Source organism: Halichoeres trimaculatus, unplaced genomic scaffold, assembly GCF_033239565.1.
Source record: "Halichoeres trimaculatus isolate MK-OKI-2021-1 unplaced genomic scaffold, fHalTri1.1 fHalTri1_scaffold_16, whole genome shotgun sequence".
Lineage (NCBI taxonomy): Eukaryota > Metazoa > Chordata > Actinopteri > Labriformes > Labridae > Halichoeres > Halichoeres trimaculatus.
This window is the reverse complement of record NW_027437194.1, coordinates 30,739,727-30,759,339: the sequence shown is the minus strand read 5'-3', so window position 1 is coordinate 30,759,339 and position 19,613 is coordinate 30,739,727. Positions and strand designations below refer to the sequence as shown.

General features: G+C 41.1%; 1 protein-coding gene across 2 annotated transcripts in view; it reads left to right on the top strand.

Moving 5' to 3' along the window:
• Positions 1 to 14,158, top strand: part of sh2d3ca (SH2 domain containing 3Ca) — a 65,295-nt gene extending 51,137 nt beyond the window's left edge. The window contains exons 4-13 of one of the 2 annotated variants that reach the window (XM_074689928.1): positions 567 to 844; positions 936 to 1,019; positions 1,650 to 1,777; positions 1,857 to 2,232; positions 6,502 to 6,631; positions 6,751 to 6,866; positions 7,245 to 7,416; positions 7,501 to 7,612; positions 7,704 to 7,910; positions 10,606 to 14,158. In XM_074689928.1, the coding sequence (XP_074546029.1) occupies positions 567 to 844; positions 936 to 1,019; positions 1,650 to 1,777; positions 1,857 to 2,232; positions 6,502 to 6,631; positions 6,751 to 6,866; positions 7,245 to 7,416; positions 7,501 to 7,612; positions 7,704 to 7,910; positions 10,606 to 10,781 (1,779 nt within the window). In that variant the 3' untranslated portion in view covers positions 10,782 to 14,158. The remainder of the gene's footprint in view (positions 1 to 566; positions 845 to 935; positions 1,020 to 1,649; positions 1,778 to 1,856; positions 2,233 to 6,501; positions 6,632 to 6,750; positions 6,867 to 7,244; positions 7,417 to 7,500; positions 7,613 to 7,703; positions 7,911 to 10,605) is intronic. The other variant, XM_074689929.1, reaches the window with a different exon arrangement.
• The last annotated feature ends 5,455 nt before the right edge of the window (positions 14,159 to 19,613 follow it).

Genomic DNA, 19,613 nt, shown 5'->3' with positions numbered 1-19,613 from the left:
CTGTGTGTGTCCATAGAGGAATGAGGTACACAGACCTTAACTGTTTTCTGAACAAGGCTGTAAATATGTTTATCACTGCTGTACGCTGTGGCTCTTCTGGCTCTTTGTGGTCTTTCTTCAGTCTGCCTCAAGCAGAATCTGGAAGAACTGCAGCTTTTTGCTCTTTTGTGTGGCTTCATTTCTCATGGCCATGTGTTTGACGTACGTCATCTCATCGTTTCCAGTCTGCGTAAAGCCCAGATCATAATCTACGTTGTTGCCAGTTTTATGCAGTCGTACCAAGATTTACAGAATGAAAATCATGATGTGTTGAAGAAAACTTGAAAGTAGCAAAAGAGACTAAAAATCAAGCAAGTAAAGTTAGAAAAATTTCGATGAGGTAAAAAATCAGCTGAGAAGTAGGGTTGTTTTACTCTGTGCTGTGCTCAGTGAGACTTTCCAAGAAGCAGAACTGCCCCCTGTTGGTCACTGTGAAGAATGCATGATCCTATAAACAGCCCCAAAATGAGCGTCTGTTCAAATATAAAGAGACAAAGAATAAAAGCATGTTTGTTTTTTGTTTCCAGGTGCAGTATGTGCTGGAGGCAGACAGTTTTGATTCAGTCCAGGAACTCGTGCGGTTCTACGTGGGCCAGCGTAAACCAGTCTCCCAGTCCAGCGGGGTTCACATCTACTGCCCCGTGAGCAGGACTCTGCCTCTGCGCTACCTGGAGGCCACCTTCGCTCTGGCTACCAGCAAACAAGGCTCGGCCTACTCGCCGTCCAGTCAGAGAGGCGCCTACATCAAGAGAAGGAGCGTCACCATGACCGACGGGCTGACCACAGAGAAGATGATACCTCACAGGTAGGCCAGCAGAAAAAATGATAACTCTGAGCATTTTCTTTCCTCATATTTGTCATCGTTTCATTCTCGCTCTGTGTTCGGTCATGATCAGTGACTCAGACAGTCCAAGCCCAGTTCAGACGCCAGTGGCACCACCAGAGCCAGAACCAGAGCCGGAACCTGTGCCCATCTGCAGGTTGTTTGTGTGTCGTGTTTGAGCACTAAACTAGTGTACTTACCTCCCACATTCCTGCAGCCCCCTCACTCCACACTCACCTCCAGCACCTCCCCAAAGCACCGTCTCCTCAGAGTCAAGTTTGACTCATTCGCTCAGCCACTTCTGCACCAGGATTCTCAAGATTCAAACCAAACAAGGCCGTTTGAAGCTTGAATCCACAAAGAAGGAGCAGACAAATGTGTTGTGTACAGTGCAAATAAATGTTATCCTCACAGGGAGGGTGGAGGGGAGTTCAGCAAGCTGTCAAAGCAGGGGGTGAAACCAGAGCCAATGATGCAGTGGGTTTTCAGCAAGCAAAAAGAAATATAATCAGACAAACTTTTCCAAGTGTTACTGAGCAAAACCTGGAGATGATCTACCTTAAACATCAATCGAGTTCATCTTTTCCTTGGTGGCCATTGTGCTACATGCTCTGCTCCTTCTTTAAAGATGTGTACACTGTGACAGCTCTGAGATAACACGAGAATCAGAGACCCACTCTTCTCTCCTCTCACACCTTAATGAAGACGCTCCTCTAACCACACCGATCATTCACACACTCAACCACACACACAGGGCACTAACATGCTGAATGTGCTGTTCTTGCAGCCCGTCAACAATCCACCATCATAAAGATGCTATGAGGAACTGTGCAATGAGCATGGACCAGATCCAGGAATATCGCTGCCCCTTGTCACCTGTAGGGGAAACCCCGCTGTCTCCTGCGTACACAGCTAGTAAGTTTAAAAAAAAACAAAAAACAACATCCAGCTCATGATGAACAACAGATTCAAGACTAACGTCTCTTTGTTTCAGTCACCAGACAGAGAGCCCACTCAGGCGGGCGGATCCTGGCCGTCATCCCTCCCTCCCCCGTGATGCGGCGTTCCAGCGACCCCCAGCTCAGCCCCTCCAGCTGTGACAACCCTCCAGAGCATCCTGCGCACACCTTGCATAACTCCGCACACTCCTCGCCAGCCCACCATCCCAGCTTCCAATCACATTCCTCAGAAAGCGCAGGGAGCTACTGTGACCTCAGACCGTGCCCTGCTGGGCCCCCCAAACCCCCAACCAAGGGCTACGTGGAGCGGTTGCGAGTGGAAGAAGGGAGGCAGAGTGGAGGGAGGGAGGAAAAGGAGGGAATGTTCAGCGCTCCACAGGTGGAGACAACGTCCTCATTCAGACCATCCAGGTACAGCGCACAAAGAAACACACTCATACACCACATTTTACATCCAACCTGACACACAAGTGTTTCTGTTTTCAGCTTGACTTTAAATGCCACCCGGAAAGAACTCGCAACCCACGGAGCTCTCTGTTTAATACTCCAGGAAAATGACTTTAGAGGACAAGGAAAGACCAAGAGCAGATTCTCTGCAGAATTATAGAGCTTCCCTCTGTTCTGATGCTTTTATATGCAAAATGGTTTCTGCTGGAAATGCCAGCTTTCATCTTGTGCTGCTCGAACTACAAATGCATATCATTAAGATGAAAACGAAACACAACAGCAACAACTTTTACACCAGCAACACACTTCTTCACAGAGATTCCTTTTGATTTTTTATTAGAAACAAAGTTGCAAAATGAGAAAAATCTGGATCACATGGAAATATCTGAATTCATGTGAAGAAATGTCTCTGTTAGCTACAGTGTGCCCAATTAATTCAGCTCTCTTTTTTTGCATAACATGTTGAAAAAACAGGAGTTCATTCAAAGATTTTAAAGCCATATACATTATTAAAAATAAAAAAAAAGATGCACAGCATTTCAGCTCTCCAGAAGTGAAGCCAAAACATTTTGGGCTCACTTAACAGACCAGCTGGTCAGAATAGCTCATTAAAGCTCATCAAAGTTTTGGCACCTGCAGTATTATGTGGACCATGGTTATTATAGATAATAAAAACTAATGTAACTCCAGACTTGTAATTCCTTCCATACACATGTCTAATATTTATTTCAAGTCAAATCAAGATGTAGATATCGGGGATTATTATTTGGCTTCACTTTTGTACAGTGGCAGAAGGGGGAGACATGCTCATAAAATTTGGCTGTCTTTTTCTCACCAGTGCCCTCCTGCCCCCTGCTGGCCTTTTTAGGTAGTTCTTCTGTAACTTCATTCTTGAAACAGCAACATCCAGTTCTTGAATACAGCACACACAAAGTATTTATGTGTTTGTCTAAGTCTAAATCAAATTTTCAAGATCAGAAGAGCAGCCAGCTTTCTGAACCAGAATAAGGACTGTGGAGAGTTGTCAGTTTAACGTTACAGGTTTCAGTAGAAACTCAGTGCCCTGTCTGTTACCACATCAGTATGAATATCAGGATTTGACTGATTGAGCAGGTAGCTTTAAACTAGAATCTCATGAATGTTTTAATCCGAACCATAAAGCTTGTTTTACGCTTGACAAGTCCGTGAGGTCCATGGGTTAGTGTGGACAAATGACATCATTTTTGCAGTCTCGACCCATCACTCGGTCATTTGCAAGTAGAAATGTTTGCACTGTACACCTCTAAAAATGTTTAACTTCCAAAACAGACCAACAGGAGCTCCTAGTATCTAAAGTACAAAAATTACTGGCATTTAACTAATCTTCTCTGTGAGCTAAAGGATTTTATCATCTGTTATAATAAACTTCAGGTTCATTAACCCAACGGGAAGTAAAACTTTGGTGCTCTTACATGACATAAGGGGACTCTCTGTAATAAGAAAAGGGACTGCCAACAACACTGAAATGAATCCATGAATGAATGGAGAGTACTTTGTTTTGCTTGTGCTTTTACCTCTCTCCACAGAAGGATCTCTGGATGAAACTCTGATGTATTTAAAGGTAAAAGTACAATGGCTGACATTTTGCCCAAAGCAGAAGTGATTCAGCATCCACCAGACTGTGAGCAGAGAGTGAAGAGGTAGCTTTCAGAAACAGTTTAAAATCTTGTGGGGGCCAGCCTGAGGGGCAGACTCTGTGCTGTGGATCCACACACAGCACTTACTGTATTTCACGGGGTTTACGGTGCCATGGAAGGACACAGCGGATGAGGCTTGTAAAAAGTGAAATGGTCAAGTCCGCTGACTCAGCAGAAGCGATGAAGCAGGAAGCAGCTTTGGATGTCCAAATGTCCCCTGTGAAAGTTTTTGGTGCAGGAGGATTATTGTCTGAGTTCAGACTGCTGGGAAATCAGCAGCTCAGGGAGTGACGGGTTTAGAGTCACATAGATGAGCCGGTGAATAGAGAGGAAGTAAGCTTGTAAGGAAACAGTTGTTGTAACGTTAGAGCTCAGGTTAAAGGCCACACGTTTAAAGAGTTAGAGTTATATTGTATATAGTGTTCAAGAAATTCGATTCGCTGATGATATAATTTAATTTAATGTTACTCGTCCTGTTACCACTTTTTGTAAGGAAGCTAAACATGTTCGGCTCTTTTTAATATAAAGCTTAAACCTGGATACTTTTGATTAAAAAGAGCTGTGATGATATATGGAAAAGCTAGTGGTTTGCCAGAATGAAGACTCCATTTCCCATGAGTACTTGTACCCACTGTTGTGAGGACGTGACTCTTACAAAGGCGTGAGTTTGTTTTGACCCAAATGAATTGAGATCAGATCTTCTTTCTAGCTTGACTTTACTTTGTTCAAGACAATTTACTGGCTACAACTTGACAAGGTTATGTTTTTATCAACAGTTATCATCGCTGAGGCTGCACGGTGGCACAACAGCTAGCGCTGCAGCCTCAGAGCAAGAAGGTCACTGGTTTGATTCCCAGCTTGGCTGGTGGGCCTTTCTGTGTAGAGTTTGCATGTTCTCCCTGTGTATGTGTGGGTTCTCTCCGTGTACTCCGGCTTCCTCCCACAGTCCAAAAACATGCTCATCATGTTAATTGAACACTCTTGTCCGTAGGTGTGAGTGTGTGTGTGAATGGTTGTCTGTCTCTGTGTCAGCCCTGTGATTGGCTGGTGACCAGTCCAGGGTGTACCCCGCCTCTCGCCCAATGATTGCTGGGATAGGCTCCAGACACCAGCGACCCTGAACAGGAGGAGCTGTTAAGAAAATGCATGAAGGAATGAATGAAAAGCAAACTTTGTGAACCCAGTTTGTACTGTAGTTTGGTAGCCGGCTATCAACAATGGCTCACAATCAGGGATTAATCTAGGAGAAAACTTCTTCAAGCTCACTCAAAAACTCCTCACAGGGACTTTAACTATGAATATAAAATGTTCATGAAACACACAGTCTTATTTCATGTGTGCATTTTGCTGTTTTAAGCACAGAAGATACACATTACTAAATGCACACTGTGTTGCTGTTACTCTCTCCTGGGTTGTAACGAACTGGGCCTGTTTACCTGATAATGTTAGATGAGTATGTGGTTGAGTTTGAGCTGAAAGGAAATGGATTAAAGGAAGAAGAAGACAGTTTTTTTAGCTGTCTTTACTGTCTTTGCCTGAGTGAGGTCATTTCCTGCTGTGATAAAAAGTCATGTTGACATGAATAAAGAGATAGGAGTGAATAAAGACATAAAATTAGATGTCTGGATATCAGGTAGAGGTGGAGGATATTGTATATATTCAATATATTCTAGGTTGTTGCCGGTAAGATGTATGAAATGACTAAACCATCCATCCATCCACCCAACCATCGAGTACAAATTGTCACGTAAATGTTTCAAGACGTTGGTTTCACTTCTTTCACTTCCTGCTGGTGCTCCTGTCACAGTCGCAGCAAGCAGCCCACTCCCCTGCCCACCCAGAAAACTCTCCTGTGGATGTTTTCGCTTCAGGAGAGGAGGAAAAGTGTCGCTTGCATAGCTCGTCAGATGCAAATTTTAAAAATCCACCTGATGAGTCTGCGTGAATCTTTATACTGGTGTCATTTTTTGCATCAAGGGGTTGAATTTAACATTAATATAGTGTTTTAGAGGAGAAATCAGAATAACGATATATATATTGTGTATCGTGATATAGCTTAGAAATATGGAAATACTGATTTTAGGCCATATCATGCTGCACTAATATCAGGTATTTTGTTATTTTGGGTAATTGGGGCAGTCCTGACCTGCTCATGGAGTCAAGTTACAGACATTTTTTATTTTTACAATTTACCAGGTGATCCAAAAGCTTTTCTCTCAAGATTTCAGAGAAAGTCTGAGAGATTTCTTCTGCATGAGCTCCTTTTCATCCTTCCCATAAAATTTAAAAAAAAACAGATGGAGTCACAGAGTTTGTGGAAACTGCTCAGAAAGACTCAACTTATCCTTCGTTTCCCAGATGAATTCAGTCGGTTACTGTGGTGCAAATGATTTGCTGAATTTCAGATTTGTGTCGTTGCTGTTACCTAACAGGAACCCAGATCTTTACATTGACTTGACATGTCATGAACTGGATTTTAGCTGTGTTCAGTGTGAACACAACGTAAGAGGCCATTTTTTTCTTGTCCTCTCTCTAACACGTTGTGTTCTCTCTGCAGGTACGAGTCCTGTCTGCTGCCAGCTGAGAACAAACCTCTGGAGATGTCAGTGCTTAAGAGGGTCAAAGAGCTGCTGGCTGAGGTGGATGCAAGAACAGCAGCTAAGCACATCACCATGGTGGACTGCAGGGTACGTACACACACTCTCAAATACACACCACGTGTTGACTCCAAAAGGCTTCCCTGTGCAGACACACACACAGAGTATACATACAGGGCGTTTAATGTGTGTTTGAAATTCTTTAACAGGTGGCGAGAATATTAGGCGTGACCTCAGAGATGCAGAGGATGATGGGAGTGTCCTCAGGGTTGGAGTTGCTGACACTGCCACATGGACACCAGCTGAGACTGGACCTTCTGGAGAGGTACAAACAGGCGTTTCCTCTTCTGTCTGCTTTCAGACATCACTCACTAAATCCTTCAGCAGCTATTGATTATCTGTGCTGTTGAATCTTCTCCTCCGTCTCTTCTCTCCTCTCTTCAGTCCTACCCTCTGAAACTCCCCTCCTTTTTCCTACCCTAATCAGTTTATGTGAAACCAAACTGGATAAACACTGAATATGAATCATCAAGCCGGGTGTTAAAGCTTTAATCATGACCAGCTCATAAATGAGAGGAGACCTTGAAGTGTTTTTTTCATTGAAGCAGAAACGCTTGATTTGACTTCCTCTTCTTTCCCTTCAGCAGCAGAAATGTGCTGTTTTTAAAGACAGAGGATGACATGCTGCTTTGTCTCCTCTCAGATTCTACACCATGTCCATCATGATGGCCGTGGACCTGCTGGGCTGCACGGGGAGCACTGAGGAGAGGGCGGCGCTGCTCCACAAAACCATCCAGCTGGCAGCCGAGCTGAAAAGCAGCCTGGGAAACATGTTTGGATTCGCTGCTGTGATGAGAGCCCTGGAGCTGCCGCAGGTACCACAGATGAAGTGAGTCATCAGAAACTTCCCATTTCAGTGACTCCTTTTAATTTTGTTGTCCTGTCGCTCGTTGTTTCAGATTTCCCGCCTGGAGCAGACGTGGGTGACGTTGCGTCAGAGACACACAGAGGGCGCCATTCTTTACGAGAAGAAGCTCAAACCTTTCATGAAGAATATGAACGATGGCAAAGGTGGGGGTCCTACTCTGTGTGTGGGCGCTAAGTGTCTGTGAGTGTTTCAGAAAAGATTTTGTGTCTCAAACCTTCTGTCTTTCTTCCCCAGAGTCAAGTGTCCTGTCCAACACCACCTTCCCTCACCTCATTCCCGTCCTGTCCCTGCTGGAGCGGGGCATGGCTCTGGGGGAAACACTGGAGCCCTGGGAGAGTGCCGAGGTGGGAGTAGACGTTGTGATGTACCACCTGGAGGCAGCTCGGACCATTGCACATCATGGAGGGATTTACAGAAGCAACGCTGAGACCAAACTGCAGGGTAAATACATCCAAAAGTTACTTTTTTACTGTGTTGGTCCAATGTTGAGCAACTGTTTCTGGATAGGAGCAGACATTTCTGAGCCCCCATCATAAACACTCAGCTGTCCACTGATAGGTTTTACCTATCCACTTTATTTTACAGTCAATTGGATGTGTAGACGATGAATCCAAAGAGTTAAGGTAACTTTTCCTTTGGAGGGAGATTCATTTTCTATCTGTTCTGGAACATGGAGACATCCTTTACACGAACCCTCTTCTCAAAGCTAGGCACGGTGCTCTGGGCTCTGTGGAGCATGGAGGTCTATTGTCACACAGAAGAGTACAGGAACCATAAATTGTTGGTCCCTGGAACTTTTTATACTGTTTGCTCCAAAGTCAGAGCTGAACCAGGGAAAAAGTTGAGAGAGCTCACTGCTCCCTTTGCTGTGAATGTTTTTTTAACCCTCAGACTTGAAGAATAGGTCTCTCAAGAGGCTTTGATGGAGGTTTTGTGATGCAGATGTTCTGCCATATATATTTATACTTATGCTTGTTTTCAAAAATATTTGCTGATATTTTTTTAATTTCTGTGTTAAAGTGAAGTGTTTCATTTGTATGGCAGCTGATTGTTGGTCAGAAACCTAGCGAGCTGTTTTACTGCCTGTTAACAGGGACTGCCTTGAAGACAGATTTTTCATCTTAAAGCTTTTCTCAGGTTAAACACTCTCTGCTGTTGAATGTCATGATATTTTGTGAATACTCCCCTAAGGAAAAGTGACATAGTTTAAGCTGAAGTATCATTTTTTTTCTTTTTGTGAGGTTATTTTTTCAGACTGTGTATGCAAAGGGTAAAGGACAGGCTGGAAAGGGACACGGGCTAGAGTCAAACCCAGGTTGACAGCTCGAGGGATAGCCATAGGGTGCACGGCCTGACCACTAAGCCATACAGGAGCCCTGAGCTGAAGTACTCAAACAGCAGCTTCACAACCAGTGGCAAAACATTGTTTTTGACAAAATGTTACTTTCCTGGTTCTGTCTTTTCCTGAAACACACAAAAGCTAATTGACTAAACTACGGCATTGACATTATATGGGCATATAAGCAGCATATTAGCCTCATGATCAAACAATCAGTCAAGCAATTGATCCATTTTTGTTTATGTATTTATTTATTTAGCACCAAATCCTAACAAATGTCATCTCAGGACACTTTTCAAAAACATTAAAAGGTCCAGACTTAACGTTATCAGAGACCCAACATCACGACAAGATAAGGAGCCTGATCTCATCTTAACCCACCATGAGTTAGCAAGTTACAATGGAGAGGAACAACTTCCCTTTAACAGGCAGAAACCTCAGACAAAACCGGACTCATGTTAGACAGACATCTGAGGAGACTGGAGGGGTTAGAGAGAGACAGATAGAGGAGAGAGACACAGAGACAGTTTGGCATTGTAATGATGATTATGGTGAAACTGTAAAAAGTTGTTGTCTGACAGGTCAACATCCCCCATCCTGAGGAACCTTTGAGACACACTCAGAGCCTCCCAGAGAGGTGTATGGTCAGCAACTATAACAGGACATTAAGACTAGAAGTTAGACTGACAGAAAAAGAGGGAAACAGGAGCCCTGTGTGTCAGTTCCCCCCAGCAGTCTAAACCTATAGCAGCATGACTAAGAGCTGGTTCAGATCTGATCCAGCTCTAACTGTAAGCTTTATCAAAAAGGAAAGTTTTAAGTGCCATTAAGTGCGTTATAAGTCAGAAGAAGAATTTTAAACTCTATCCTAGATTTAGAGATAAAAGAGAGTTGCAATAGTCCAACCTGGAAGAAAGAAAAGCATGGACTAGTTTCTCAGCAACACTCTGAGACAAGATGTGTCTAATTCTGAAAACATGAAAACATGAAAAGATGCCGTCGTTGAGACCTGTTGGATGTGAGAGTTAAAGGACAGGTCCTGATTGAAAAGAACTCCCAGGTTTCCCTTGTCAGCATGTTAATGTTATTTAGTTCAGTTTAAAGCTAACACAAAATGCTACATTCCCACACCACCAGCCCTGTAGCGCTGAGATTCTTGGGTAAAACTCATTCATGCAGATGGCATTAGGCTCTATCATGACGTCCATATGGTAGTGTAGTGGAATGTGTCTGTGTGTGTGTTCTTGCTATGTTAACTGCATTGATCCCTGATTCCTCCCAAATGGTTTTCAGAGCCCATTACTGCTTTATTGAACCAAGTGTCGATACCTATCTGCTCACTCCTCTGTTTTCTGTTATATCTCGCCATCGATCAGCCTGACCCTCTCGGCCTGCTCCCCTCATCTGCAACTCCACCAGCCAAAATTAAAACATTCACTCAACACAGCTGTTAAGATTTGTTTTTATCTCAAGTTTCATGAATTTTTAAAGCTTTCCTCTGTTAATCTAGAGTTTGAGGTCAGCAGAATGTGATGATTGAACTGATCCCCTTGGCTGTGTTTACTGGATGGAAAATAAAGACAGGTTAAATCTTATGCAGCCTAGTTTCAGTAAGGAACAGACAGATATTTAGGAAGTGATGGTTGGTCTTTACTGAAGGAACAGTGTGTGTGAAATAATCCTGCCTTAAAGGCCAACTTAAAGAGCTTTAAACCTCTTTGTCTTCAGTCTGTGATGCATTTGATTTATGTTCAGTGGTAATGATAAAGTCCTCCTCTCTTCTCTCCTCTTCTCCAGGATTCCAGGAGCGAGCAGAAATCCATGAGGTCTTCCAGACTGAGTTCCAGATGCGTCTCCTATGGGGCAGCCGGGGCTCTGAGGGCAGCCAATCAGAGCGCTACGAGAAGTTTGATAAAGTCCTCACCGCCCTGTCACATAAGCTAGAGCCTCCTGTGCGCCACAGTGAGCTATAGCACCTGCCGGGACACCCAGTGATTCTGCAGTTGCCACTCAGTGTGGTGCAGTCTTGTTTTGCATCGAGGAGGATGATGTTGAAGAGTCTGAAGTGGGAGAGGATAAAGAGGCAGCTAACGGAGCGTCTGCAGTGAGCAATAGGACGACGAAGAAGAGGGTCTGGTTTGGAACACATGTTGCACTCGGTGTTGACTTCTCCTTCTGTTTCTCCATGTGGACTTCCTCACTTAGCGCTTAAATATTTTAATGAGACAAGCTAAGTGGTTTAAAAAAAAAAGGATGGTGGAAATGGACAACAGTGTACGGTGTGTCCCAAGGGCCAAACAGAGCTGCAGAGTTTGGCTTTGCACCAATAAAACAGACACTGTCTTGTTCCAAACAACTGCTGTCACACACTGTAGCAGAAACCATGACAATAACCTGCATAGCTCATATAAAAATGTTGTCCGTATGAACGAGTGCGTGCGTGTTTACATTCCTTCATTACTTTACGTAATTAATGTTTCATGATTATTTATTTTTATCTCAGTGATTGGAAGAATATCTGAACATCACGGACATGTCTTCACCAAACTGCAGAGAATGTATCAGTGCTCATTCTGTGGGAGCCATGTTCATAAAAAGCTCATTAAATATGTATCAAACAGTCCCATCAGATCCCATTAAAAATGTATCAGGCATGCATTAATAAATGTATCAGAAATGAAACATTTGCCATGCTAATGCAGCAACTTAAACATGAGGGCTTTGTATGTGGTAACAATGTAAAGAGGATAAAGAATCCCCCCCCTCACTACTGCTGTTGGATGTATCTAATACTGTGTCTTGTGCACCAAATTTAGCTGAAAGTGTCACTGTAATTTCAACAGTACTTTAACTGTAAGAGGGTTTGTTTTCTTTGGATGAAGATAAAGTTTCACTTAGCACACAGACAGTATGAACAGCTTAGGTTGAAAATCTGCAAAGCTTTTTAACACCATCTCAAATGTCACAGTATGCAGATGATACAGTGATGTCTTTACTGTACGTTACATCCCTTTTAAAAATGGACGTTGCATCTCCCCCTTCCTTAAAAGTGATGCCAAAATGCCCTTTGTAATGGGTGCCTTCATCTTGTTTATTTTAAGCCAGTCTGCTCGCTTTCTGCCAACCAGTACTTTCAGAGAGCTTAATGACTACCATATTTTCCAGACTATAAGTCAGCCTTTTTCATACTTTGGCTTGTCCTGCTACTCTTATATCAAATACATGAGGTGCTGTGGTATTGGATACATTAATTGATAAGGATCACTTCATTCATACGAATATGACGATTAATGACGAGGAAATGTCTCCGCAGCCTTAAAGGCAGTGCGTGCTGACAGAGGCTCTGCATCTCTGGTTTGGACAGCCGGGCAGCTCCCGGTGTTTAGCGCCTGATGACATGATTAAGAGAAGCAATAGTTCTGTCATGACTTCTTTGCTTTCTGTCATATTACAGCAGTGTTTCAGGATTTGAGTAACAAACAAGAGTCAAAACTCCTGTAACTTTTTAAAAGTGAGGATGTTTGTTCAATGGGGCTTATTTAAGCTCACACTGCACTGGTCCAACAGGCAACACTCACAGTAGAGCAGAAGAGGATGGGATGAGCAAAGTGAGTGAAAGGGGCACATATAGAGAAGAGAAACAGAAACTTCACTATGGTCACAGATATGAGGTGCTGCAGGAAAAATATTTAAACCTTCGAATAGACAAATACGTACTTATCTATATTTTATGTACATACTTTTCTCTGGAAATACAGTAAACAAACCAAATCATTCTAAAGAAACGAGACTTCTGTATGTTTTTTCCCCTTCATGATGAGTTTTTTGAGCAATGTACTCAGAGGGACTTATAGTCCAGAAAATGCCGTAATACAGTTAACAGCAATGATGCCTCAGGTTGGCGCGTCACATCATTTACGTCTATGTGAAGTGTGTTACTTTTTCTTCCAGCATTCCTCCTCCTCCTCTGTGATAATCCTGTCCTGCAGGAGCTGTAAATGACAAAAAGAGCTTTTATTTATGATAAACCCAATAGCATCAAATCTCTTAGTGTGAAATAAACATTTGGTTATGAATTGGCATGGTGGGCACCAACCGTCCCATGAGAAACAATGTTTCAGAAAAATGTCCTTGACTTGTGCTTTGGTTTTAAACTCTGACCCACTTATCATCTGTTAACACAGAAGAGGTGGGCTTTATGACCCATACTGACATCAGTCAGTAGGCGCAGCTCTATAAGTTTTGGCTTCACTTTTAGGGAGGTGTGGTGTCATCCATCTTTTTCTAAACTAACAGTATGGATGGAAATCTATAAAGTTTTAATATATATTGATGAAAAAAAACAACATTCAAAAGATACAGTCATGTCAGCATTGACTTCATTGAAACTGAAAATAAGAAATCTGCTTCCTTTTTTGTTTTTGTCTTACTCTCTGAGTTCCTAAACTGAGCCAAGAAAGGAAATGTAGACCACATTCCTGCTGCAGAGGATTACTTTAGTTCTGATGATTTTTCACTTTGTTTTTTTTTCTTTTTAATGTTGTTGTTGTTGCAGCAATAGGCCTATTGTTGCTGTAGGATTACGTTTTGGTCAGCTGATCGCTGTTTAATCTTTGCTGTGTTTGCAGCATGCGAGTCTGAGAGGGCTGGAGCCAGCTCTCAGAGATATGCAATCATCTCATCCTTAACCAAGGGAACAAAATCCATTCACAATGTCTCTGAGTGTTTCAAAAGTTATTTTGAGTTGTTATTTTGAGAGACTCTATGCCATGTTCTTCCTAAAGCCTATCCAAAAGGCTTAATCTAAATATGATTGAGAGTCATTTCAGATATCAGTCAAACAGAAATAACTAACAATATCACACACACTGAAGATTTCATGTATCAGAAATCCTCTTTCTAACTCCAACCACATCCAGTCAGCTGTACAGATGATGAGTGCCAGTTCCCACTGTGATCCAACAGGGGGCGACCTTAAGTCAGCAAAAAAAGACAAACATTGAATCATTAATTGTAATACAATTTAACAGGAAGGCTTGAACACAGGAGGAAATAATCATGTGTAGAGTGTGTGTTTTCAGACCAATGTTTGACATGTTATCAGAATGGAAACCTACAGGTTTAGGTTTGTGTTTGATAACGCTGAAGGTGAAGGGTGATGATGATGATGATGATGATGATGATGTTTTTACTTGTTCTCTGTTGAATGCTGTACAGGAATGATCTGAACGTGTACGGACTCTCCTGTTTTTTATGACGGGGCTGTATGAGATGAATTCAAAAAAGCAAAAAGACAAGAAGTGTTTCAGGACGAGCTCATGTTTTTTTTACATACTGTACATAAAAATTCCCTTTTTGCAAATAAAAGGATTGCTTGTGTCAAAGATTCTGAGTCAGTCCATGAATTTAAAACCACATATATCACTAAACATCATGTTATAATGCCTGGCACTGAGCTAACGTAGCACATTTAAACTATGAGACTCAGTTTAGAGAACACTTTCTACTCTCCTAGATCATCACATGCAATCCAAACATCCCAACAACAAGAAAATCTTCAGTCAGTGAGCTGAGCTGCTACACAGAGTGTCAGGTTGCTTTTATATTATTCACAGTTTTATTATTTATGGTTGTTTTCTTCATTTTACCCTTAATTTAACCTTCTTTACTGTATATTTGGCATAAAATAAAGACATTTAGGTTAATGAACTAAACAGTTTTTGACTGAAGGTATTTTAAAAAGACAAACATAAAAAATATAATGTTATTAAAGAGCAATAAATTCCCACATATGTGAATCAAAGTTTTGAAGGCCAAACCACCCGACAGTGTTGTACCACAAAGAATAACAAATGTCAGTTAACATATCAAAGATTAAATTCAAACCTTTATTTTATTTTTTTGAATGCTCATTTGTATTTTTTTATTCACTTTTAAATTCTGTTTTTATAAGATCTGAAATATTTATATTTCATTGTAACTGCTCATGGTTTTTTTTTTGTTTGTTTGTTTGTTTTTTTTACTTTTTGTCTTTTATCATTTAATTATTTTCATTTCTGTTTGTCAGTCTCTTCTTCATAAACAATTTATTTATTAATTTGTCCATATTGTCATATCATTTGTTGTTTTATCTCATATCCTATCACTGTAAAGTATTTGAATTACATTGGATTTATGTGAAATTAAAGCTGAAAAAGCTTGAAATAATAAAATAAAGCTTGGTATATCTGTTATTTAAAAACCTTACTTTTTTTCATCTTCTTCAAACCAGGACAAACACTAATTACTGACAGCTGATGAAAACACTTTGCAACTACTTCTACTGTTTACCAGTTTATTTGTTCATCCTCAAGTCCATTTCATTTTTTGCAATACATATCAGCCACCAGTAGGTGGCATGATTTCACTGTCAAACTCAAGCCAATCCCTCTCTGTCCTATAGTTCACTTTAAGGCTCAGCTGCAGATTAACATCCTGGTTCTTGGTCTACTTGAGGAGGCTGGCAGCTCTCTACTTCCTGGGCTCCAGTGCTCACTCCACAGGAAGACGTCACATCCTTCAGTGTCCACTCATTTCTCAGCTCTCACCTTGTTTCCGGCACTAATTCTCCTTTTTGCTAATGTTAACCTGTATAAATCTAAAATGCAATCGAAGTTCTGAGTGATAACATCGGTTGAAGTACACGGAGCATGCGTGTTGTGTGAAGCATCATGTGTTTTTTTTTATAGACAGACCCACGGTGATGGCAGTGGGAGGGGGACAAGACAGATGGAGAGTGTATGTGTGACAGTGTGTGTGAGTGTGCAGATCCATACATTGTGAATTTGATTTTGTATTTGTGCACATGTGTGTTTTTGTATGTCTGTTTAAGTCAAGGTGTGTGTGTGTGTGTTTGTGTGCTCCTCACACAGATGTTCTCGTTGCTTTCTCCCCTTGTGAAGGACGCTGCAGCTGTGAAATGAAATGAGGGAGGATGTTCAGCTTGTTCCACATCGAAACTTGTGTGACTTAAAAAAACAAGACAGGAGAAATTAAAAAATGACCTAAGAGCAGAGGACAGGATGCCGTGTAGTCAGCTAAAGCAGTAAATGATCATTCCTTCCTCTCTTTGTCTCCCCTTCCCATACAGTTCCATAGGCGTAACATGTTATGGGTGTAATCTCTAAGAGGATTCTCTCTGCTTGGTATCATGGTACATGTTAATTTCACCTCTTTATGTTCCTTATTGAAACAGACCCAGGATCTCCCAGGCCGGCCGGCCGGCCAACCAGCCCGCCAAGCGTCATCAATTCACCCCTAATCTCTCCCCCAGTCCTTTTTACAGCTAATCCATTGTGTTGGTCATTGTCATCTGATCATGTGTGACCCCGGCTGCTTTATAGCTGGTGCCTGGCAGCGTAGCATTGACTTTTGACATCCATCTACGGGCTGAAATCAGGGGGGAGGGGGAGATTCAAACTTGCGTCCATGTTTTTTCTTGGTTAATACTGGATTCGGGTTGTAGTGAAGTTTTTAATCAACATTTTCTGGAGAAAGTTTGACCTCATGAATTTGGTGCTGTCAGATTTTTAGTGTAGGGTATGGAGTCTTGACTGGGGAAATAGTCATGTAAATCCAATACTTACATTCAGTTTCTTCTTTTTAGAGAATTTTCTAATACACATGCATAAAAAGAAGAAAACACACAGCAAGTCTCCCAAAAATAACAGAAGCTTGATAATTAAACTTGCAAAGTGAAGATTTTTTTTTAAATTCATAAATCCAAGATTTTTGTGTCCTCTTAACTCAACCAAATAAAGACTAATTTGCTGTTTGCTGCTCACAGACATAAAGAAAGCAAAAGAAACCCACACAAAAGAGGCGAGGCGTACCAAGCACAGCTTTACATGAACCTCAACCCAGCTTAGCAAACATGACGTGACACCCGGTGATGGTGTGATCATCTCTGGATCACTCATGAAACGTACAGCCATAACAATCCCACGCACAGCCCCGGCCTCTGTTCCCCTCTACCTCCCTCTGAGCTCTCCCCGGGAATGTTTAAGGATACTTTCTACACTCCAAACACAAACATCTTCATCAAAACCTCCACACTGGCCTCCGCCATCAGAGGATTCTTTTTCCCGCCTCACTCCTTCTCACCCACGCCTCACTCCTCCCCTCCCTCACCCTCGCCAGGCCCCTGGTCGATCCGTCTATCTGCCCCTGCACTGACTCCTCATTAACACATGAATGAAGGCAGGGAAGGGCCCGCTAAGGCTTGGACGCCAACAGAAGGCTCAGATTTGCAATTCAAACCTCTGACCAACCCCCTCCTACCCCCAGCTCAGCCTCCCAGCCCCTGTGTACTGGGACTGGAACTGTCACCAGTATGATTGAGGATGTATATAAGGAGGGAGAGAAGGATCAAGAGGGACAGATGTGCATTCACACATGCATAGCAGGCACATGCACGTTCTCATATTGATATGCACAGAGCACATACATGCAGACATGCACACGCACAGGGCATGAGAGGAAGAAAGCCTGGAATGACTTCCAGTGAAAATGACTTTCAGAAATCAAGAACAAGGATTTACAAGTTCATGGATCATAGACTGGGTCTTATACAACACTGGACCCAAAATACATCAGGTTTATTAATCGTAACCAACAAACTAAACTCAGGAAAACCAGTTCAAGTCCCAATTTAAATTCCAGTCCTGAAACTCGATTTTAAACTCTGTTCCTTCAGCATGTTTCTTAAACTGTTAGAAAAAAAACAAGGAAATTTAAGCCATCCGAGTTCCAGCATCTACACAGTCAGAAAGTGTTTGATAATAGACCTGTTGCTTGTACATAAATCTCTTTAAGTCTTAAAGAACATTTTTCTTGCTGCTTGCTGTGCCTTGAGGAAAAACTTCATAAAACATAACCTTAAAACAACCCCTGGCTTCTACTTTTCAAAGCTTACAAAACAAAACGTCAAACTTGGAAAGAACAAAACTCTGAAACAAAAAAAGCCAGAATGATTTAATGTTCATCTCTAAAAATGAGAAATAAAAGAAAAAAGAAAAACAAATAACCCCTTAAAAAGAAATCAGGTTTCATCACCGGACAAAGAGGTAAGTTGTAAAGCAAAATTGTTTAAAACACTCCTTGGCTTTTCTATAAGATAAAATCCTACGTTGAGCAACAAAATGTGACAAAAGAGAGAAAAGTGAAGGCAATAAAGAGACAAAGCATAAAAACCAACCATGAATTACTTTTTGAGAGGAGATCAGTCAGAGATCTGTCGATGCAGAGACACACATCCTGTGGAGCATTTTCCTAAAACAATCACAAAATTTACTGTACAAAGTATTATCTCTTGAATTTGCTGGACACAATAATCAAACAAGAAGTGGAACAGAGAGGTTCCTCCTCCGTAAGTTAAGAACACTTACAGGTTTTAAGAAGAATACAGGAAACACTTCAGTACCGAGCAATCACTGGGCAGAGTTCCTTACCAGTGTCAGGTGACAAAGATTGGTTCAAACTTTACACACCCCTTACAAACCGTTATAAAATGAAAAGATTTATGTATGGAATCACTTTAGACAAAAACAAAGAAAGAAATGAAGGAAGGGAGGGAGGAGTGCATAGCAAATGACATAATCAGAACTACGGCTTTGCATTTCTAGTAGTAGTAGAATAAACTGAACAACACTAACCACCTATAGGAATCACACCAGGTAAAGCGTTGAAACTGTTTATTATTTTAGAATTTTAATGAACATTCATCAGCCAGAAAATGCACAATGGATTTTTTTGGAAGCCACAGTTAAGATTTTGTATTATTATTATTATGTTTTATTTATTTATTTATTTTATTTTTTTGACTACATGCATGGGGATGAATTGACAGAAAAAGTACAAACAAACTAGACTTCACAAAATAAAAAAGGCTTTTATTTTCATTTTTTAGTCTTTCACTTATTTAAAGTTTTTCTTATTTTACATCTTTTTTAAACATGCATACAGTTTGGTCACTTGTCAACATTCATTCATAAGAATACACATTATAGGGGAGGTTGGGGACAGTTGCAACACTTTTTTCATTACTCTCAGTTACTCAGAGAATATTTGGACTAGTCTCACCAAATCTTTACATATTAAACCTACATCTGTCTGATAAATGCCCATACCATTTAAAGATGGCTACATATAACATATTAATCAGAATCTTCATTTGAATAGAGGAATTCAGATGTTGCAACTGACCCCAAACCTGGGGACAGTTGCAACACACACACACACACACACACACACACACACACACACACACACACACACACACACACATATATATATATATATATATATATATATATATATATATATATATATATATATATATATATATATATATATATATATATATAACAATAAAAAACATTAATTTTTCACTAATTATCCTTAGTGTTTTGTCTAAATAGGACAAATACTAATGTTACGACCCAGAGTGGGCTCAAATTCAATTTTCTTTTCTGTACAGCTTTAAGGTATTTAATTTGTTTTGTTTTGTTTTAAACATGGGCCTACCTTGAGTCAATGTGTAGATATTTCTGAGGCTATAAAAACTCAATATTGCATTTTGGGACAAAAAGAATGGAATAACTTGCAACATTATTTTTTGATGCCGTGCTTGCAAGATTCTTTTTTTTTCTTGTGGAACTTGAACAATGTGGTGTGGCATATGTCAAAGGCCTTGGCCACTGCCCTCGCTGATTTGCCCTCAACTGTAATAATATCTGAGGCTTGTTCCAAAATACTGAGGGGAACCC